Source organism: Eubalaena glacialis, chromosome 15 (genome assembly GCF_028564815.1).
Source record: "Eubalaena glacialis isolate mEubGla1 chromosome 15, mEubGla1.1.hap2.+ XY, whole genome shotgun sequence".
Taxonomy (NCBI): Eukaryota; Metazoa; Chordata; class Mammalia; order Artiodactyla; family Balaenidae; genus Eubalaena; species Eubalaena glacialis.
In genome coordinates this window covers 57,767,836-57,791,364 of record NC_083730.1, presented here as the reverse complement: position 1 = coordinate 57,791,364, position 23,529 = coordinate 57,767,836, and the positions used below count along the sequence as shown (strand labels likewise).

Genomic DNA, 23,529 nt, shown 5'->3' with positions numbered 1-23,529 from the left:
ACCAAGAATTCTTCATTCAGCACAAGTAGCTTTCAAAAGTAAAGGAAAGAGATTAAGACATTCACAGATAAACAAAACCTGAGGGAATCTGTCATCAGCAGATCTGCCGCAAAGTAGCTACTAAAGAAGAGTCCCTTGGACTAAACTGAAGAGACACTAGAAAGTAACCTGAATACAAGAAAAAATAAAGAGTAAAGCAGAGGTAACTACATAAATAGAAAAAGACAGTATAAGTGTATTTTTTACAACTCTCCTCCTGATTTAAAAGACAGGTATATAAAGCACTAACTATAAAACTGTGTTGACAGGGTTATAATGTATAATCATGTCCTTTATATGAAAATAATAATACAAAGGAGTGGGAGGGGAATGGAGCTATATAGAAGCAAAGTTTGTATGTATTATTGACATTAAATTGGTGTTAATCCAAAGTGGACTGTTATAAATTAAAATGTTAATTGTAATCCCTAAAAAAACAACTGAAGAAGTAGATTAACAACTATTCAAAGTATATCAGTGATTGCAACGAGAGACAAGATTGACTACAAGTGGTTACAGGGTTTCTTCTGGAGTGATGAAAATGTTCTGGAATTATTGGTGATGGCTGCACAACTTTGTGACTATATGAATTATATTACCATAAAAAAATTTAATGAAGATACACTTAAGACAGATGTGAGCATTTCAATGTAAATTTTACCTCAAAAAAACTCCCTGAATTCTACATAATGATACCAATACTTAAAGCAGCAGGAGAAAGTTGACTGATATCTGTAATTTATTTTGAACTGAATCAAAAAATGAGATGACCTGAAGGTTAGTTGGATAAAAAGATACGTGGTAACGCAACTGTCAGTGGTAGAAACTTAGTATGAGTATCTTGGGTACTGACTGTAGAATTTCAACTTTTCTGTATAATTGAAAATATTCATAAAATTTTGAGGAAAAGAATAGTGTTCAGTAAACATTCAGATCCAGCTTGTGGACTGTTCTACAACTAGCCTGAACTCTACCAAAAAAAATGACAATTTCATGAAAGACACAAATGTGGGGAATTATAGAATAAAGGAGAAAAGAAAGACATGACAAAGGGGAAAAATCTGAATATGGACATTAGATATTTTGAATCACTGAGAAATGTTTTGGGTATAAAGGTATTATGGCTATTTATGAGAACATCACTGTGAAGGAAATAGATGCTACAGTATTAAGTAGTGAAATATCATAAAGTTTGCAACTTACCTTCAAATGATTTAGGGAGAGAAAGTGTGTGTGCTGTGTGTGCACGCATGTGCACACCCACACATACATAAACAGATAGACAGAAGATAACAAATGTGGCAAAATGTTAACATAAATCTAGGTGAAGAATATATGAGTGCTAATACTGCTCTTTCAACTTATTTGCTGGCTTTTTATTTGAAGTTTTTTCAACTTATTTGTTGGTTTATTTGAAATTTTCAAAATAAAAAAGTGGAGGGAAAGGTAGTACCAAGGTGGGTGAGAGTTATAAAGAATATTGCCAAATTAGAACTCTCACCTCATCTCCCTCTACCCTCCCCTTCATATGCACTTAACCACACTGGTCTCCTTTCCGTCTCTCAAACGAAACAAGCTGATCACAGTTTCAGGGTCTTTGTATTTGCTGATGTTCCTTCTACTTGGAATACTCTTCACCCAGATTTTCGCTTGGGTGTTTTTTTCTAATCATTCAAGCCTCAACTCAAATGTAACCTCAAAGAGGCTGCCCTCTTTTCTAGTCACCTTACCTAAAGGAGATGGCCATCAGGCTCTAACATATTACTCAATATTTTCTTAACAATCCGTAACTGAAGTGCTTATACATTTTTTGGTTTACTTTTGGCTTTTCCTCTACTACAACATAAGCTACAGTCAAGATAGTCAGCTGTTTTGTATTTGTAGGCTGTCCTTCCTTTTCTTCCACAGCCTGTCTCCTACGATACCCATCCTTATATCCAATAAAAAACTAAATTGGAAGCAGTAAAACAACTGATAATTTTTTCTATAGGAGTAGAAGATAGAGGAGTGAGGGGGGTACAACTGATGCTAACAGAAACTGGAGTGGGTTAAGGGACTGATACTGGACTCAAAGACAGTATGAGTACATAACAGCTATAACAACAACTGACTGTTTACTGATACAACACCTATAAAAAGCTAGGACCAGAACATGCAATAGGTAGATTTCTACCAAAAATTAAAATTTCCCTAACATTTGAATTAAGTTTAAAAGTCTGTGTTGTGCTAAAATCTAGAGAAATCTTAATAAACTGTAGCCTCTACTTCTTTCTACTCTTCCACTTGATTTAACTAACATTTTTCTGACCTTTTTGCCCCAATCTACCATCTGTTCTCCTTTCATTTCCACCTAATATTTCTATCTTATGCTAAATTCTATCTTTAGACTATGAAAGACGTGATCTTTGCCTTCTTTATGGCTATTTTATAAATCCCTGAAGTGGCACGTGTTCAAGAAAATACTGAAAAAGAATACTTGCAGAAAAATCTGAAGCCACAAATGAGAAGTAGTAACTACAATGATAGCTTGTATTTATTGACTGCTTATCATTTGCCAGGCTCTAAGGATTTCACATGTACTAACTCACTTGGTTTTCACAAAACCTTATGAGGTATTATCCCCATTTTACAGACATGTAAACTGAGATAAAGAGAAGTAAACTACCTTGACCAGTGTCATACAACTAGTAAGGCTAGAATTCAAATGAGACCAAATGATTCCAGAGCCCTTGTTCTTCACTTATTGCTGCCTCTCACCATGGCATTGTAAGTCTTTACAAATTTGATGAAAATTCTGAGAGTGCTGAAATTTCAGAAGTGAGAAGGCAAATGTGTTAACTATATTAATTTTACACATTATTGAGACTGTTCCTTAAATTCGGGTGACTTTCCTTGACACAGCAGAAAGAAAAACAGGACATGAACAAATACTAACTACTTAATAAGAATGCCAACTGATTCTTCCTAAATGTGTTTCCCGAAGTACACAACGTAGCTGCCATAACTACTGTATTTAGAGCCATGAGGTTGGATGGAATCACCAAGTGAGGAATTAGGAGAAGATAAGGGACCAAGGACTAAGCCCTGAGGCACTGAAACATTAAGAAGGTGGAGAGACTTCCCTGGTGGCGCGGTGGTTAAGAATCCGCCTGCCAATGCAGGGGACATGGGTTCGAGCCCTGGTCCAGGAAGATCCCACATGCCACGGAGCAACTAAGACTGCATGCCACAACTACTGAGCCTGCGCTCTAGAGCCCACAAGCCACAACTACTGAGCCCACGTGCCACAACTACTGAACCCGTGTGCCACAACTACTGAAGCCCACGCGCCTAGAGCCCATGCTCCGCAACAAAGCTAAGCCACCACAATGAGAAGCCCGCACACCTCAACAAAGAGTAGCTCCCGCTCACCGCAACTAGAGAAAGCCTGCATGCAGCAACGAAGACCCAATGCAGTCAAAAATAAATAAATAAATAAAACTAATTAAAAAGAAAAAAAACTCCTATATACCTCAGGAAATGCAAAAAGAATCATTCAAGGGAAGGGCGCAATATGATTTATGCAGTTTTGACTATTTCTAAGTACTGGTCATAAAAACTTTATTATAAAAATCTAAATAAATATGCTGATAACATCAAAACCTCCAATGTATCACATATAACTAAAGAAATATAAGAGTTCTTGTCCTTATTAAAATACCCAGCTGCCCATAAAAAAAGTGAGTAAGGTTTTCTAACCTTTCAAAGTCACCTTGCCTTGTAAATTTTGACAACCTATACACGGCCCAGTTGTTAAGCTGTTTAGAGGTCATTCCTCTTCCATTATCTATCACTGCAACGGCAGGTTTTCCTTGTGTTTCATCAAAATGCTATGAAATAAAATAAGTTCAAAAAGATAGGAAAAGTCAAATCAATATGAAAAACACGAAAAGTTAATATAAAGAAAGTGATTCATTGGGCTCACTCATACATTGCTGGAGGAAGTGTACACTAATACAACTTTCTGAAAGGCACTTCAGCAGTATGAATCAAAGGTCTTAGAATTCTTCATGTCCTTTAACCCAGAAATTCCATTTCTCAGAATTTAGCTTGAGAAACTAATCAGAGATATGTACAAAAATCTATAAGGATACTCATCACGCCAGCACTGCTTACAATGGCAAAAATATAGGAAAAAAATCTAAAAGTTCAACAACAGTAGACTGATTACATAATTTATATTATAGTCAATAAACCAAACTGCAGCAGTGGTATATTATATTGCAGAATATTCATGATATGGCAATGTTTACAATGTACTATTAAGGGAAAATAAAAGATCACAAATAACAAAATGTACAATATGATCACACATACATGTATACATATATGCATAGAAAAAGGGCACGTGAAAAAATTTTAATGACTTAAGAGACATCAGATAATTATTTCTACTTTTAGTTTATCTTTATTTTCTAATTTTTCTCCAATGAACCTGTAGTACTTCTATAAAAGGACAAGTTAAATTGCTTTAGAGTATTATTTCCTTACCAATTTGATCTGTATTCTTCTAACACCAGTGTTACGAGAAGTGGCAGACAATGAATTATCAATTAATTCTGCAAGAGCAAATGCTGGAAGAGAATGAGAAAACGTTATTGCTTAAGTTTTCCCTCCTAAATACTTCATATAAAAGTTCAAAGTAGAAGAAACTCTGAAGTACCTTAAGCCATCACTTTTATTTTCCAAAGAGCTAGAATTAAAGTATTATCCTGATCCTAATGACACAAACATAATAAAGGCATCAACAATCACCACCAGCATAAAAAAGCAGTCACCAACCAGTACTTGCACGGCACTACACAGCATGAGTCAGCCAGCCATGATTCCTGGCTTCAAGGAGTTTATAATCTAAAGACAGACATACACACATAAGAGACAAACAGAAGACCATAACCATAAAATCAAATAGTAGTCTGTGGTACGTAATTACATCATGCACAAGTCAAACATAAGCACATTTTGAGATATAAGGACAACTATAAAGCAACTATAAAAGTGTCTATTGAGAGCTAATTTAAATACAGATATCTCACAACAGCAACTTGTGAAATGGCAGAATGTATCTGCTTAACTGACACAAAACTGCTCTTAATTTCCTACTACACAACCAGCTTGACCTTCAGTTTATCACTGGCTCAGCATTGTTCCTAACATTCTCCTTTCTCCAAGGTCAGTACCCAAACTATTTCTCACTTTTATTCCCCTAATTAAAAGGGGGAACATACTAAATTAATGTCTCTTCCCCTGAAGCTTAACCCAACTTAAGTGTAATTAACCCATAGAGTAGCACTCCAGCAAGCACTTCCACACTCTCAACACTCAGGGGATGTCTATGTTTATAAGCTAGTTAGAAAGAAGTTACCACAAATCAGATATCTATAAAGACCTGGCGAAGGGTATTAACTAGGAAATGGAGAAGTAGGGACACTGAAGGAAATGCAAGGAAAAAGAGTTAAAAGAAATCTCAAAGAAAGAAATGAGTAGAATTTAGTATATGATTAGATATAAAGAGAGAAAGAAAAAGAAATCCAAGGTGGTTTTGAGTACTTGCTCCAGAAGACTGGATAAATGGTCGTATTTTCCATAAAATTTAGGAGGAGAAAAATTTAGAAGGGAGGAAAGAAAAATTCAGTTTTAGATGCGATACCCTATCACTATATCAAGCTCAATGAGTAGAGGTGTTCCACAGAGAGCTGGAACAGACTATGCTTAATGGAGAGAGTAAAGACAGCCAGAGATAAATGCTTCATTGACACAGAATAGTTTAGGCTTGGGTAAGTTCACTTCAAGTATAAAAAGATCAACATAACTTAAAGAATTATCCACCATACAGTCAACAATAACCAGAAGTAGCATCAAAGGCACAGGAAACAGAGGCAGGGAAAGACCCAGGAATTTAATGCGAAGTCACAGAAATCAAAGCAGGAGTTTAAACAGTGATATTCTCTGCCTATTCATGTAATGACAGTAGGAATGAAAACCCATATAACCAATCTGGAAGGTAATTAATCTATATCAAAAGTCTTAAAAATGAATGTATCTACTGACTCCATGATTATACATTTAAAAACTTATCCTCAGAGAATTAAAAGATTCATTCAATATGCAGATATATAAACCCTTCCACCTAGATTCACATGTTGTTAACATTTTGCCACATGGCTCCTATGCATTTTTTAAATTTATTTTTTTTTTATATTAAAGTATAGTTGATTTACAATGGTGTGTTAGTTTCAGGTGTATAGCAAAGTGATTCAGTTATACATATATATAAATATATATATTCTTTTTTTACATTCTCTTCCATTATAGGTTATTATAAGATATTGAGTATAGTTCCCTGTGCTATATAGTACGTCCTTGTTGGTTATCTATTTTATATATAGTAGGGTGTGTATTTTAATCCCAAAGTTGTAATTTACCCCCCACCAAATGCATTTTTGACTTAGAATATTTCCAACTTACATGGGTTTATCTGGCATAGAGGCGTAGAGGAAACATAGTTTGCAATTTTAAATAGGGTGAACAAGATAAGTTTTGTTGAGAAGGTAATAGATAAACAAGACTTGAATGAGGTGAGGGACTGAGAAAGGGGCTATCCAGGCAGAGGGCCCTAAGCTGAGAATAAAGCTGGCAGTGAAGAGGAATGAACAAGCAAGAAGAGCTGTGGAAACAAAGTCAGAGAGGTACAAAGCACAGCTTCTAAGACCATGCATGCAATTGTAAAGACTTCGGCGTTTACCCTTAGTGAAACAATCTGACTTCTCAAACTTTACGTGTACAGGCATGAAAAGAGAGAGACGAGGCCACTGTATAATCTCGGTAATCTATGATGGTGCCTCAGACCTAGTGTTACCAACAGAAGTAAAGAGAAATGCTCATTTTAAGATAAACACTGAAGATAGTGCCAGAAGGATTTTCTGAAAGATTGAATGAGACAAAGAAGAATCAATTGGATTTTTGGCTTAAGCAACTAGAAAGAACCAAAATTAATTTGGATGGAAAACTATGTGTAGTATATTCCCATCTTAGATATCCTAGTAGAGATGCCACATGGGCAAGTGGATAGACAAAACTGGGATTCAGGAGGTAAGTCTGGCATTATTTTCAATATTTAACTAAAAATGACCATTTCTCACTACCTCCATTTGGTAGTCGCTGCCATAACTATGGTATTTAGAGCCATGAGATTGGATGGAATCACCAGTTGAGGAATTAGGGGAAGATAAGGGACCAAGGACTAAGCTCTGAAGCACTGACACATTAAGAAGATGGGGGGACTTCCCTGGTGGCGCAGTGGTTAAGAATCCGCCTGCCAATGCAGGGGACACGGGTTCAAGCCCTGGTCTGGGAAGATCCCACATGCCGCGGATCAACTAAGCCCGTGCGCCACAACTACTGAGCCTGCGCTCTAGAGTCCGCGAGCCACAACTACTGAAGCCTGCATGCCTAGAGCCCGTGCTCCACAACGAAGAGTAGCCCCTGATCGCCGCAACTAGAGAAAGCCCATGCGCAGCAACAAAGACCCAATGCAGGCAAAAATAATATATAAATAAAATAAATAAATTTATTAAAAAAAAAAGAATTAGTCACAAGAACATTCAGTCATTTGTAACAATTAAAAAAAAAACTGGGGGCTTCTCTGGTGGTGCAGTGGTTGAGAATCTGCCTGCCAATGCAGGGGACACGGGTTCGAGCCCTGGTCTGGGAAGATGCCACATGCCGCGGAGCAACTAGGCCCGTGAGCCACAACTACTGAGCCTGCGTGTCTGGAGCCTGTGCTCCGCAACAAGAGAGGCCACGATAGTGAGAGGCCCGTGCACCGCGATGAAGAGTGGCCCCCGCTTGCCGCAACTAGAGAAAGCCCTCGCACAGAAACGAAGACCCAACACAGCCAAAAATAAATAAATTAATTAATTATTTAAAAAAAAAAAAAAAAACTGAAATAACCTGAATGTCTAATAACAACAGTACACTGTTCAAATAAATTACGTTATTTAAATACTGTGTCACCCCTAAAACAAACATATATTGACATGCATAAAGTATGCATTGGGAATTCCCTGGTGGTCCAGTGGTTAGGACTCTGTGCTTTCACTGCTGAGGGCCCGAGTTCAATCCATGGTCAGGGAACTAACTAAGATCCCACAAGCCATGTGGCACGGCCAAAAAAAAAACCAAAAAAGCATGCATCATACAAAAACATTAAAAAAGAAAAAAAAAAGTCAAACAATATGAAGAGGTCTGAAATGATAAACACCGAAGTGTTGGTGGTAGTTACATCTGGGTGGTAGAGATAGGGATGTTCTTTATGCTCTTTTTGCTTATCTATGTTTTCTAATTTTCTACCAACTCTAACGCATATACAATGAAAAAAAATTTTAATAAGAATGTTTACAGGGAGTTCCCTGGTGGCCTAGTGGCTAGGATTCCTGGCTTTCACTGCCAAGGCCCAGGTTCAATTCCTGGTTCCTGGTTGGGGAACTGAGATCCCACAAGCCACAGCACAGCCAAAAAATAAAGAAAAAGAAAGTTTATAATGAACATCTAAATACTATTAAACACTTTGGCAGGGTCCAGACAGAAAAGATTCTCTAAATCAACTAGCAAACAATCCAAAGGTAGGATTAAAACTGGCAAGTAGTAAAGGTGGAAGGAAATGATAAAGAAATGATAAAGAACACAAACCACTTACTTGTGCTGTTCAGCTATAAAAAATGTGCAAGGTAAAACAAATATTTTCTCAACTGGGAGAGGTATATAGGAGGCCAGGAAGAATAAATCAGGAAAGGAGAGTGTACAGGAGATAGATGTGTAAGTACAGACCTCTTATGAGTTGAAAAGGAATGAATTCTCATTCTACATTAGTTTTAAAGGAGAGCTATCTTTATTCTGAAGTAAGATGGCTTAGGTAGAAAAAGAAATACACTGTGATGAAGAGACGAAGTAAGGACACTCACAAAAACTGATCATAGTCTGCGAATAAAGTAGAATGAGAGACCTTTTTTAAAGTGAAGGACTAGGACGTGTGATCAGGGGATAAAGGTGAGTGATAGTTTATCAAAATTAGTATAAATAGAATACTTACGTAAAGGATTTTGTCCTTCACTTGCATAATATTCATACATGCCACTTTTAACCAATGTGTCATAGTGAGGTAGGAAGTCAATTCGTTCTTTTGTAGCTGTTAGTAGTAACTGATTGACTGACTGTAGCAGGTACAGAGTGACTCCATCTTTAACAGTTTCATCTGTAATCAAGAGGTAACATCTTAAGTGCTAAGCTAGCATCCGAAACACAATGAATTTATAATTTTAAATACACAAACTGTACCTATGAAACGACTTTAAAAATTATACAGGCAAATCCCCAAACAATGGATCCATCTATAAATTCAGTTGTGTTGTGTTTTGTTAAGAATATCAGTGGAATAGGTTCAAATACTTCCACTCATCTGAAACACTCAATTCTTAAGTTAAGCTGTCACAGAAAATCAGATGAGGAACTATATTAAAGTGGTATCAATATGAATGGAGAAGAATGATTAAATCCAAAAAGGAATCAGGCATGAAAAATTGGCAAGTCTTAGAACATAACTGAGTAAAAAAAGATAATGGAAGAATCCAAGTTGGTCAGAAGAATTAGCTTCTTAAGGGCCCAAGTAGAAGATCTGCGGCTAGGTGTTGTGCTGAGCAAGGTCTCATCTTCTGTAGCCATAGATGATAACAACTCTTTTCCTATAATCTTGCTGGAAAAATACGACCTCTGCACAAACTGGATGCATATAGCTAGTTTCCTCCCCCATCCCCAAAACATCACAGTTTTTTGATGCTTATCTATCTCATAAAATAGTCATTGCTCTATGATATACTAGAACACATTAAATATAAAAGCATAAACATAACATTGCTTACCAAAATTATCACAGGTAATTTCTTTCCTACTTGTTGTTGTAATAACAAATTTTTCTTCAGGTGAAATGCCAAGTGTCTATCCAAAATAATAGAATAAAATCAATTACTATACAAAGGAAATAAATGCACAATTCAAGTTTACAAAAATATGAAAATATTGATAAGGATATTATAATCTTCTAACAGTGCTACATTTATTTGAGAAATATGTCTTAATGTTTTTAAATTTTGCCTTTGCATACTTAACCACAAATCTATCTACAAATTACCTAGATTTTTCTGCTATTATACGTCACCTAGGAACACAAGTGATTAATTGAACATTTTGAAAGGGTTTAACATCAGCAGGGCTCTCTTAGACAAAAAACATATAATTTTATGTCAATGTATAAGTAAACTTATTTGGAGCAAAGTATTAACATAACACTTATGTTCATATATATTAAATATTTAAATATGCAAAAACAAAAGTACTAGAAGAAAATAGAGGTTAATATTTTATAACACTGAGGTAAGTATAGCCACACTATGCAGGGTATCTGCATAAAGAATCTTTATATCTATTATAACCCCTTCCAAAAGTATAACTTTAAAAAATTAAGGCAACATAAATTATGGAGGAAAACTACAACAGGAAACAAAGTGTTAGCATCCTTACTTCTGTTTCAGGTAATGATGAACTAGTTAATCTAGACCAACCTTACACAGAAGATTACTAAAAAAATCTAGACTAATGATATTCAAGTCTTCAATACTGATACTAAAAACCCTATTGGTCACTACTGAAACTAACTGAGGCACTAACTCCTTACTCTGAACACTGACAAATTAAAGGGAAAGAATAAAGCATTTATCCTGCTTTCTTGTACCAATTAGATTTCAGGGTAACCATATATCTCTAATTGATGAGGCGAAGTTGTTCTTTTGCCTCATCGATTAGAGAGGCAAAGAATTCCTGCTAATAAATACAGGAGGAATGGCAATCAGAATAGCACCATCAATGAATGAACCTTAAATTAAAACTTGTTTATGAAGGAATCCTGCTGAAACCACCTGAATCCCACTAATTCAACCTTAGCATTTCTAAGAGTGGGTGAAATAGCCTTACATTATGTGCCTCCTGATGTGATGTAATATGAAGTACCAGCACCACCTATGAAGTATTTTTTGCTTCCCTACCCCAAAGAAGCTGAACCTAAATCTTAATTATAAGCCTTTAAAAATAACTTCTAGTTTATAGGATATGTTGAGTTAGAACAAGCTAAATTACACCATAAAGGAGCACAGACAAATCCAGAATGTGGAATACGAGAGACAAACCAACTTGATTTCTTCAACAAGTCAATGTCAGGAAAAACAAAAAAGACTGGGGGAAGGTACTTTGCTCAAATGCTCTAAATTTTAGAAGAATTAAGAAACATAAAAAAACAAGTTCAATATAAGGACCCTGATTTAAACAAACCAACTATAAAAAAAATTTCTGAGATAAACAAATCTGAATATGGACTGAACAATACTATTAAAAATGTTAATTTTGATGGTGTGATAATAGAAGTGCATGTTGAGTATACAGGAGTGAAGTAAACTAAGGCCTGGAATATGCTTCAAAAGGCAAAAATGAAGCTAGCATGGTAAATACTTGGAAACTGTTGAATGTGGATGATGATTATACGTGGGTTCATTATACTACTATCTCTCTGTGTATGTTTGAAGCTTTTAATGAGAAGAATTTCTAACTTAAAATATACTATTATAGACCAGTGGAAGAGAATAGAGAACCCTGAAACAGACCCACACATACATACACAGGGAGCTTGGCAAATAGGGGAATGACATTACAGATTGATGAGAAAAGAATAAACTATTCAATGAATATTACTGAGACAACTACTTAATTGTACAGAAATAGATTTTAAAAATCCCCATCTCAACATACACAAAAATAAGTTCCAAGAGAACTAAAGCAGTTACATTTTAATCCAAAATTGTAGAGGAAAAATAGGGAAATCATTCTGAGAGGAGAGAGAAAGGATTTCTGAAAATACACAAGAAGTGCAAGCCATAAAGAAAAAAACTGGAAAACATGAAAAGATGCTCATCCTAGTTATCAGAGAAAATTAAAACTTTGATTATCATTCCCACAAGGCTGGCAAAAAATTTAAGTCCTGATAATATAAAGTATAGGCCTCCATTAAAAGAATCACACATGATGAAGTGGAATTTAACCCAAGGATGAAAGAATTTTTCAGTATCGACAAATCAATGTGATACACCACATCAACAAACTGAAGAATAAAAACCATATGATCATCTCAATAGATGCAGAAAAAGCTTTTCATAAAATTCAAAATCCATTTATGATAAAAACTCTCCAGAAAGTGGGCACAGAGGGAACATACCTCAACACAATAAAATCCGTATATGACAAACTCACAGCTAACATCATACTCAACGGCGAAGAGTTGAAACCATTTCCTCTCAGATCAGGAACAAGACAAGGATGCCCACTCACACCACTTTTATTCAACATAGTTTTGAAAGTCCTAGCCACAGCAATCAGTGAAGAAAAAGAAATGAAAGGAATCCAAATTGGAAAAGAACAAGTAAAATTGTCACTGTTTGCAGATAACATGATACTATACATAGAAAATACTAAAGATGCCACCAGAAAACTACTAGAGCTCATCAATTAATTCAGTAAAGTTGCAGGATACAAAATTAATATACAGGAATCTGTTGCATTTCTATACACTAACAACAAACTATCAGAAAGACAAATTAAGGAGACAATCCCATTTACCATCGCATCAAAAAAAAAAAACCTAGGAATAAACCTACCTAAGGAGGCAAAACACCTGTACTCTGAAAACTATATGACACTGATGAAAGAAACTGAAGATGAACAAACAGATGGAAAGGTATACCTTGTTCTTGGATTGGAAGAATCAATTTTGTTAAAATGATCATACTACCCAAAGCAATCTACAGGCTCAGTGAAATCCCTATCAAATTACCAATGGGATTCTTCACAGTACTAGAACAAATAATTTTAAAAATTGTATGCAAACACAAAAGATCCTAAATAGCCAAAACAATCTTGAGAAAGAAGAACAGAGTGGAAGATTCACACTTCCTGACTTCAGACTATACTACAAAGCTACAGTAATCAAAACAGTATGGTACTGGCACAAAAACAGACACATAGCTCAATGGAACAGGATGAAAGCCCAGAAATAAATCCACACACTTATGGTCAATTAACCTGAGACAAAGGAGGCAAGAATATACAGTGGACAAAAGACAGTCTCCTCAATAAGTGGTGCTGGGAAAACTGGACAGCTACATGTAAAAGAATGAAATTAGAAGATTCTCTAACACCATATACAAAAATAAACTCAAAATGGTTTAAAGACCTAAATGTAAGACCGGATACTATAAAACTCCTAGAGGAAAACATATGCAGAACACTCTGACATAAATCACAGCAATACTTTTTTTGGCTCTGTCTCCTAAAGTAATGGAAACAAAAGCAAAAATAAACAAATGGGGCCTAATTAAACTTAAAAGCCTTTGCACTGCAAAGGAAACCATAAACAAACCAAAAAGACAACCTACGGAATGGGAGAAGATATTTGCAAATGAAGCAACCAACAAGGGCTTAATTTCCAAAATACACAAATAGCTCGTACAGCTCAATATAAAAAAAAAAAAACTTAAAAATGGACAGAAGACCTAAATAGACATTTCTCCAAAGACAGACAGACAGACAGTCAACAGGCACCTGAAAAAATGCTCAATGGCACTAATCACCAGAGAAATGCAAATCAAAACTAGAATGAGGGACTTCCCTGGTGGTGCAGTGGTTAAGAATCCACCTGCCAATGCAGGGGACACGGGTTCGAGCCCTGGTCTGGGAAGACCCCACATGCCGCGGAGCAACTAAGCCCATGCGCCACAACTACTGAGCCTGCGTGCCACAACTACTGAAGCCCACGTGCCTAGAGCCCGTGCTCCACAACAAGAGAAGCCACTGCAATGAGCCCACACACTGCAATGAAGAGTAGCCCCCGCTCGCCACAACTAGAGAAAGCCCGCATGCAACAACGAAGACCCAATGCAGCCCAAAAAATAATAATAATAATAAATAAATTTTAAAAAAACAAAACAAAACTAGAATGAGGTATCCTCTCACACTGGTCAGAATGGCCATCATCAAAAAGTCTACAAATATTGATGCTGGAGAGGGTGTGAAGAGAAGGGAACCCTCCTACACTGTTGGTGGGAATGTAAACTGGTACAGCCCCTATGGAGAAGAGTATGGAGGTTCCTTTAAAAATCAAAGAGTTACCATAAGATCCAGCAATCCCAATCCCACTCCCGGGAATATACCTGGAAAAGACAAACTCTCTAATTCGAAAAGATAACACACACCCCAATGTTCATTCCAGCACTATTTACCATAGCCAAGACATGGAAGCAACCTAAATGTCCATCAACAGATGAATGGATAAAGAAGATGTGGGGTGTGTGTGTGTGTGTGTGTGTGTGTGTGTGTACACACACGTACACACACACACACACCCCCACACAAAATGGAACAGTACTCAGACATAAAAAAGAATGAAATAATGCTGTTTGCAGCAACATGGATGGACCTAGAGATTATCATACGAAGTGAAGTAAGACAGTGAAAGACAAATATCATATATCACTTACATGTGGAATCTAAAAAAAATGATACAAATGAACTTATTTACAAAACAGAAACAGACTCACAAACATAGGAAACAAACTTGGGGTTACCAAAGGGGAAAGCAGGGCAGGGGGGATAAATAAGGAGTTTGGGATTAACAGATACACACTACTAGGGAATTCCCTGGCGGTCCAGTGGTTAGGATTCGGCACTTTCACTGTGGTGGCCCAGGTTCAATCCCTGGTTAGGGAACTACCCGCAAGACGCATAGTCCAAAAAAAAGAAAAAAAAAATACAGATACACACTACTGTATATAAAATAGAAAAACAACAAGAACCTACTGTATAGCACAGGGAACTATATTCAATATCTTGTAATAACCTACAACGGAAAAGAATCTAAAAAAGTGTGTGTGTGTGTGTGTATATATATCTGAGTCAGTTTGCTCTACACCTGAAACTAACATTGTAAATCAACTATACTTCAATTTTTTTAAAAGTTCTACTAAAAAGACAGCTATATTTTGAAGGATAAAAAAATAAAGTATAGGCTTCCATATAGGAAAGGTGGACCTTACACATTTCGGATAGGCCCGAAAGTCAGTACAACCATATTGAAAAGCAATTTGGTATACTTTAGTAAAACTAAAAATACTCATATCCTATGCAATTCCACCCAAGAGAAATGAAGCTATAGACATAAACTGATGGGGAAAAGATTCTATTTGTTTACAGAAATAAAAATTGTCTTCACAGATCTTAGGCTTTTGTATAATCAAGACAGTCTTTATTTCTCAGTTCTTTACTACTTTATTTCTACAATGTCCCAACTGTTAGATCATGTGGTTACATATCCTGTAGAAAAAAATACATATTTTTATAACTAAATTGAATTTTTAAGATCTATGTACATCTGAAAAGTATTTATATATATTTCACACAATCTCTCCATAATTTTATTATTAAGATACATAAGCTATCTTTTTTCTCTGCTTTATCTATAATCCTTTATAAAAATTATTTCTCAAACTCATAACTTCTCTAAATATTTTATAGCTCTGGTATTTGACAAACATAAATTAAATATTTTTACATTATTCATTATGCTTTTATTCAAGATGTCATACTCTTCTCTCTCCATATTTTTGGTCTAAAAATCTATCTTATCAGACGTAAACTAAAGTCTTTCGTGTATCTGTACTCACCTGGCCTTGAATACAGATACATTTCCTCTGCCTTTCTCTATATGAAAGCAGGATGACATTCTATTTGGACAAGAGTTGTGACTGGGCTTTTTCATTTTTATAAGAGCACTTCAATTACACCTTTTTCTGGGTTAATGTTAAAGCATATGGATCTTCCAAAGTACCAGCCCTACATGTCTTTAGGTTAGCTTCAAACTATCTGCTGCCCAACTTCTCTCAAAAGCCAATTTTAAGAAATATTTGTGAAGAGCTAATTAACTTGTAGTCCATAAAATCCTGAATACTTTAAACTTCATCAATGGATTAGGTCACTCAGAAGTTATATAGTTCAATGCATCTCTCTGAACAAAAAACTAGCCTTTAACGATGTGCTTTGGTATTATATCCAATCGCTCTGTCCCTGAACCACACCAAAACCAGGAACACCCATATTGCACTTGAGCGAGAAAGCTCTACAAAAATTTGGGTGGTAACTGCTTAAAGCAGGCTGCAGTACCCTAAACAACACACAGCGTACCTTGCATTAAAAGACAAGACAAGAAGAGCCTCTCCTATCTCTAAGAATGTTGCCCATTTTATCAGGATTTGTGAGGAATCTAGGGAGAAATTTTTCTCAAATCAAAGGTTTGCATCGTTAGCAGCTGGAATGTTTTTATTTTATAGACATTGTGGATTTTGTATCAATTACCTTTCCTTCTTTGTTTTGACCCCTAAGAAACTCAAAGCTGATTTCATGGCTCAGCACTGGTATATGCTTTAATCAAATGAACTTCTATTTATTAGTTCTCCTCAGGTTACTATTCTACTCTTTCCTACATCTACCTTCTTTCTTTTCATCTTTTGGAATTTTTAACATAATATACCTTACGTACAAATTTTTTTTGAAGGAACAGATTGATTCATTTAACTAAACAGCTATAAACCAACTATTAGGTAAGGCTCCTACCCTCAAGAAGCAGAGACTATTTTTTAAGTATGATGGTATAACAAGTGCTATAGAAGGGTGACAAGGAATAGTGGAACCACACAAGAGAAGAAGTAGGCATTTCCTCAAAATTAGGGGTGGAGAGGAGGGTTTGCACATATGGGACTTAATGCTTGGGCATATTAAGAACTAGCCAAATAAGTTATTTTCTAATCTTTGATTCTGCAAGGTCACAAGGGCTCAAGTGAGTCAATAACTGCTTATCACAAGTGTAAGGGCTTCTGCCAAATCCACCTTTTCCTCTTCCTTCCTCTTGATTGCTCCTCTTTTCTACAAAGTGCGCTTTCCCCAAATAACAGTTTAGGACCCATAATACTTTCTAGCACTACAAACACTTATTAGTTTGTTTTCAGTTTTAATGAAAAACTTTAATTTAGTGCACTATCTGCCTCTTCCCCTAAAAAGGAAAATGAAGGCTTTAGTAAATAGTGTGGACATTGTGGAGATTGTTTTAAAAAAATACAAGCTTTAGAATCAAACAGACCTAGATTCCAATCCCAGTTTCATTACTCATGAACTGTATAAACTCAGACTTCATTCAGTAACTTATTTCAGTTCTTCATGTCTGTAATGGGGACAAAGTTATGGGATTAGGTGGCATAATCTAATGATGTTTTAAACTCTCAAAAAAAAAAAAAAAGTTAGCCTTCCTTTTTTTTTTTTTTACTAGTTCTTCCCTCCCACTTCTAATCAAATTTAACCTTCTCTGTTCCAGCAGGAAAAAGTGGAAAGGAGAGGAAAAGAATCAGTCAAAGAAAATATTTTCCTTGTTAAAATATTGAAGGAATGGAATGAATATATCTGTTCCCTATAACACAGAACATCATTTGAGGCTGAGTGGAATAACAAAAAGAACTTGGCTTCTGGGTTTGAATTCTAATTTTTGTACTATCTGTTTGACTTAAGTGAGTCACCATCTCCAAAAGTGAGTTTCCACTTCCGTAATAAGAGGTTAATACACTTCCCCTATATATGTAGCAGACTTACTGACACTTCTCACATGGGAGAATTATTTCTACAGGGAGGGTAAATTAGTACAACCTTTCTGAAAAACAATTTAAAAATACGTATCAAGAGCTTTAAAAATATTCCTGACCTTTGATCCAGGAATTTCACTTCTAAGATTCTAAACCAAAGAAAAATAAAGACATAAAAGACTATGCATATAAGGGGAAAGAATTTTAAAAAGAATATATATATATGTAACTTAATCACTGTGCTGTACACCTGAAACTAACATGACATTGTAAATCAACTATACTTCAATGTTTTAAAAAAAGGAGGAAAAAAAAGTTTAAACTAAAAAATAAAAACAAAATAAAATAAATCTCCAAAAAAAAAAGACCATGCATTCAAGCATGTTTATCATGGCATTGCTTAAAATTGAAAGTAATGTAAATGTCAACAAAAAAGAGAGATCTGGTTATGTAAACAGTGGTACAAAACAGACCACTTCGATTATGAAGACTTGCGTTAAAACAGAAAAATACTGACAATATTAAGTGAAAAAAATGGAATATAGACATGTATTACGGTTATTTAAAAATGGGGGGTGAGGGTAAGGATACAAAGAAATAACTCCAAGTGCTAACAGTGGTTACAAATTTCACAGTGAGTAAAAGGGTTTACTTTTTTCCCTCTGGTTCCTTATTTTCTTTAATGTGCTGATAGTTTAAAATCATTTTTATATGTCATGACTTTAAATCATTTACATATAAGCAATATAAATATTTTATATAATCAACTACAAAAATAATAAACATGAGTTTCCTTTCCCTGATGAATATAAAACATTCATCAAAAAAAAAAAGAGCATTCATTCATTCACTTTTCAAAGACATGGGAATCTGCTATATCCATACACAGAATGAACTTTTGAGTTTATAAAATTTTGTCTCCATTCTAATTTGGCCATTTACTACGTGCCAGGCACAATTCCAGACGCTGGGAATACAGAACAAATCAAAGTCCTTCCTCTCAAGTCGTTTTTTCCCCTGAGTCTTGATTTCAATTATTTCAGCAACTAGTATACAGAGTTAACAGCACTAAAAACATCAGCCTGCTCAAGTTAAAACAGTGCTTCACACCAAGTCCTTTTTCCTTGGAAGCTAAGTGTTCTCTATCGCTTAAAAAGAGCCCCAAGTGGTTAATGCAGCTCACGACAATACGCCTTCTTTGAAGCTCGAGCACCAGCAACACCTCAGATCTAGAAAAGACTTCCCAGTTTAAAGTAGGACTTTGCCTACATAGTCATTAACTTTTAAAGCAAACTAGTACAGGGAGTATACAGGTCCTGTGGTGTTCCGCAGATACCCTCGGACACCCTTTGAGTGGTTCAGGAACTCCCAGGGGGCTGGGGGGGGGGTGCAGGAAACCAGAAGGGGAGCTCCACCTGCGAAGCTCTCTAGGTCAAGTGTTTCCACTACGGAAGGACCCCGCCAGGGCGGGCCTGCAAGCCTTCTTGACAGAACGACCCGGGAAATTACTGCATCACTGAACGAACCTGAGGAAAATCGACTCCAGGAATTTCACAACTTCTAACTATCACAACACTCCTAACAGAGCCATCGGGGAGAACTCCGCTCTCTTCTTTAAAAAAAAACAAAAACAAAAAACAAAAGTTCCACCCGAAAGAGACACAAGTGGCTTTCCCGACTGGAAGAAGAGCTGCACGGCCTCAGAGTGCTAAGGTCGCCCCGGGCCCATGAAACCCGCGGTACCAAAGCCTGGGCGGCGCGACCCCCGAAACAGGGCCGGGGCAGAGGGAGGCCCACCGACCCGCCGGCTCCGCACTCCGAGGCCGGCGCCCGGACCGGCCCCAGGCTTCCCCGCCCGCCTCGGGCACGGCGGGCACCCGGGAGGGAGAAGCCAAGGCCGCAGGACCGGGGCCGGGTGACAGGTTTATTGCCCCCGGTGAGCAACTTGGGCTTCTCGTCACCCTCCCAACCTCAACTCTACCCGCGCATCCCTCCTTAGCGTACCTGACACACTGAGGCGCGGAACGCCGCGAAGTCCGAGCGCTCCGTGACCTGCAGCGCCCGGTCCCCGAGCTCCGACTCCTTCTCCCGCCGGTCAAACAAGTACACCGTCCTGTAGCCGTCGCCTCCGCCGCCCTCTCCGGTCCCCACCGAGGGCCCGCCGCCGCCCGCCGCTGCCATATTGGGGAAGAGGAGAGAAAACAGCAACGCCGACTCCTGCGGCCGTCGCGCTAAAGGCCGAGGTACGGGCTCCGCGCGGCGCCTTCAGCTCCAGCCCCCGGGGCGGCGCAAGGCCTCTACCCCGGCGCACTCAGCTCCTCCCTCGGCGACGGCGGCGGTGGCCGACCAGCCGCAGTCGCGAGGATCACCCGGGAACCGATTCGAACGAGCTCCTACCCGTGCACCACGTCACTTCCGCGGCCCGCCGCTCCCGCAGAGGAGGGGGCGCGCGGCGCGCTCCTCGCAGGGCCGGGACCCGCGCCCGCTGTCGCCCAGGCGAGGTCGCAGCGCTACCCGCAACCAGGCCCGCCGCCTGTAGCTGTGGCGCAGGAAGAAGAGGGGCCGCCGGCGGCGCGCAGGAGGCGGGGCGAATCCGGCAGGCCGCGCGGGCCGGGGTGGGGCTTCGGAGCCCGCTGACCGGGGCCTGCCCCTTTCGCCCTCGCGAAGTTGGAGGGAAGCGCGGTCCCTAGCGGGCGGTGGCGCTCTGAGGGAAAGACCCGGTATCCGAGGCGGGAGAGCCTATCCCGCGAGCGGCGGGGGGGAGTCTTCCGAGGGACTGTTTTCTCCCGTCCCAGAGGGTCCTGGTACCTTCCCGCCTCTCCATAACCCCGACCGAGCCTATCCGGCTTCGAGCTCCTGGCGCCGCGGCCACGGTTGCGACCGCAGGACCAGGTCGCGTGAACGCGGCGGTGGGAAGCGCCAGGCCCGCGGGCCTCGCGGTGTGGACCTGCCCCCGCCACGAGCACGTGGGTCCCCACGCGAAAAAAAACGACGCCGAGAGACCCTGAGCCACTTTTTCAGTCCCATTTCCTAGTGGTTATGTGTGGGCCGCGGCGTGGACCTCCGAGACAAAGCGGGTCCCGGAGAACCTCCCCACCGAGGTTCTGTGACGTCACCGCGGCCTCCAAGGGTCCCGGCGACCATATCTGCCCGGTGTACACGCCTACCCAACGCCGCCGCCACCACGCGTCTGGGAATCGTGCACAAGCACCCCTATGCCACAGAGTTGTTAGGAATAAGTTAAATAATGTTTGCAAAAGGCTTTTTTTTTTTTAATACAGGAGGTTCTATTGATCTATTTTATACATATTAGTGTATACATGTCAATCCCAATCTCCCAATTCATCACACCACCACCCCCACCCCCTGCCGCTTTCCCCCCTTGGTGTCCATATGTTTGTTCTCTACATCTGTGTCTCTATTTCTCCTTTGCAAACCGGCTCATCTGTACCATTTTTCTAGATTCCACATATATGCGTTAATATACGATATTTTTCTCTTGACTTACTTCACTTTGTATGACAGTCTCTAGGTCTATCCACGTCTCTACAAATCACCCAATTTTGTTCCTTTTTATGGCTGATTAATATTCCATTGTATATATATGCCACATCTTTATCCATTCATCTTTCGATGGACACTTAGGTTGCTTCCATGACCTGGTTATTGTAAATAGTGCTGCAATGAACATTGGGGTGCATGTCTCTTTTTGAATGATGGTTTTCTCCGGGTGTATGCCCAATAGTGGGATTGCTGGGTGTATGGTAGTTCTATTTTTAGTTTTTTAAGGAACCTCCATACTGTTCTCCATAGTGGCTGTATCAATTTACATTCCCACCAACAGTGCAAGAGGGTTCCCTTTTCTCCACACCCTCTCCAGCATTTGTTGTTTGTAGATTTTCTGATGATGCCCATTCTGACCAGTGGGAGGTGATACCTCATTATAGTTCTGATTTGCATTTCTCTAATAATTAGTGATGTTGAGCAGCTTTTCATGTGATGCACATGCCTCCCCTCCACCACCGCCAACACGCGGCTGAGAACCGTGCACAAGCATGCCTATGCCACAGAGTTGTTAGGAATAAGTTAAATGATGTTCGCAAAGGGCTTAACATGCACTACGCTTTCGGTAACAGCCTTTATTGCGCTTCATTAAATATCCTTATCCTGGCCTGTAGTGCCCTAACTCAACAACAAATAATGTCATTGTTAGACGACTAGGTTTAGTCATTTACTCTCCAGGTCTTAAATTATTTAGTGAATATTTTGTGCTTGAGAGTGACACGTAAATTCACTAAGACTGGGGGATTTTTTTGATTCTTCAAAAGTTTGGGTGATAAAGTATATTTTCCATTTTACTAGGTTTACCAAAACCTTCATGGTTAATTACATGGATAAACTAATCATTGGTGTATGTTAGAAACCTAGATTTGCTTGTCCAAATAAAGATGCTCCAGAATCGTAGGGGGTGTGTGTGTGTGTGTGTGTGTGTGTGCGTGTTTGGCTAGACATATAAGGTATTAAAGGTGGAACACACAGTTGGAACAAAAGTGTGAAGGCATGTGTTTGGGAGGAGCATAAATAATAAGGGCTGGAAGTGGGGAGAATGGAACAGTAGATGGTGGAAGATAAAACTGGGAAGAGGCCAGATGTGGCCAAATGCCATTCATGTTCCTGAAGGGAGATATGAGGGAAAGCTGAGACCAAAGTAACCCCGACTCCTATGGGATTTCTTTGACCTCTCACATTTTACCTTTCAAATTCAAGTGAACTTTTTGTTATAGTCCATTATATAATGGTGTTTGATTTAAATGACAAAAAAAAAAAAAGGTTTTCGTATCTTAATGAGTGAAATGAATTGCCTATTTCATCAAATTGGGACTAGAGCTAGAAGTTCATCATCAGGACAATTTCTCATTTCTCTATAATACTAAATTATGTAAATGCATGGGTACAAACAGAAACTCTTTGTATGTCTTTAGAAGAGATTTAAAGATAATCTCACTGAGAAGAGATCCAAAATGCTGCCAGAGAAGTGTACTACAATATTACAGGCAATGATTGGTGGAAACACAGATATGTATCTTGTTGAGAGGTCAACTCTGAATCACTATCTTCTGTGGCAGTTTGGCAGTCTGAAACGTTTGCCAGTCAGCTTTTGTTCTCAGAGAGAAACTCCCCAGATAACTTTTTCAGCAAAGAAAGATGATGTTTGTTTTTTGTTTTTTTCTAATTAAAGTATAGTTGATTTACAATGTTGTGTTAGTTTCAGGTGTACAGCAAAGTGATTCAGTTATACATATTGATATATATATATATTCTTTTTCACATTGTTTTCCATTATAGGTTATTTCAAGATATTGAATATAGTTCTCCGTGCTATACGGTAGGTCCTTGGTTTTTTTAATCGATGTTCTTTCATTTTCATCACAAATAAATAAGAGTTTGAAATGACCCAGTGCCACAAGTTCTCTTTAATTGACTAATAATTTTTCTTTTCATTAGCCATCTTATCGTATAGAGTATAAATATTTAAGTATCCCTGTATCAGTTATCTCTTGCTGCAAAACAACATACCCCCAAACTTAGTGGCCTCTTGTACAACTCCTCACGGCCCTCCTCCTGGGAGAGAGTGAATAAAAGCCCTTCAACTCCACAATTTAAAAACTCCTCC

General features: G+C 38.3%; 1 protein-coding gene across 3 annotated transcripts in view; it reads right to left on the bottom strand.

Moving 5' to 3' along the window:
- Positions 1-20,392, bottom strand: part of SMCHD1 (structural maintenance of chromosomes flexible hinge domain containing 1) — a 134,443-nt gene extending 114,051 nt beyond the window's left edge. For 2 of the 3 annotated variants that reach the window (XM_061169708.1, XM_061169710.1), the window contains exons 1-5: positions 19,860-20,392; positions 9,996-10,071; positions 9,170-9,331; positions 4,570-4,652; positions 3,778-3,908 (exon numbers count right to left, since the gene is read on the bottom strand). In XM_061169708.1, coding sequence (XP_061025691.1) covers positions 3,778-3,908; positions 4,570-4,652; positions 9,170-9,331; positions 9,996-10,071; positions 19,860-20,036 — 629 coding nt within the window. In that variant the 5' untranslated portion in view covers positions 20,037-20,392. The remainder of the gene's footprint in view (positions 1-3,777; positions 3,909-4,569; positions 4,653-9,169; positions 9,332-9,995; positions 10,072-19,859) is intronic. The other variant, XM_061169709.1, reaches the window with a different exon arrangement.
- Positions 20,393-23,529: the final 3,137 nt, after the last annotated feature.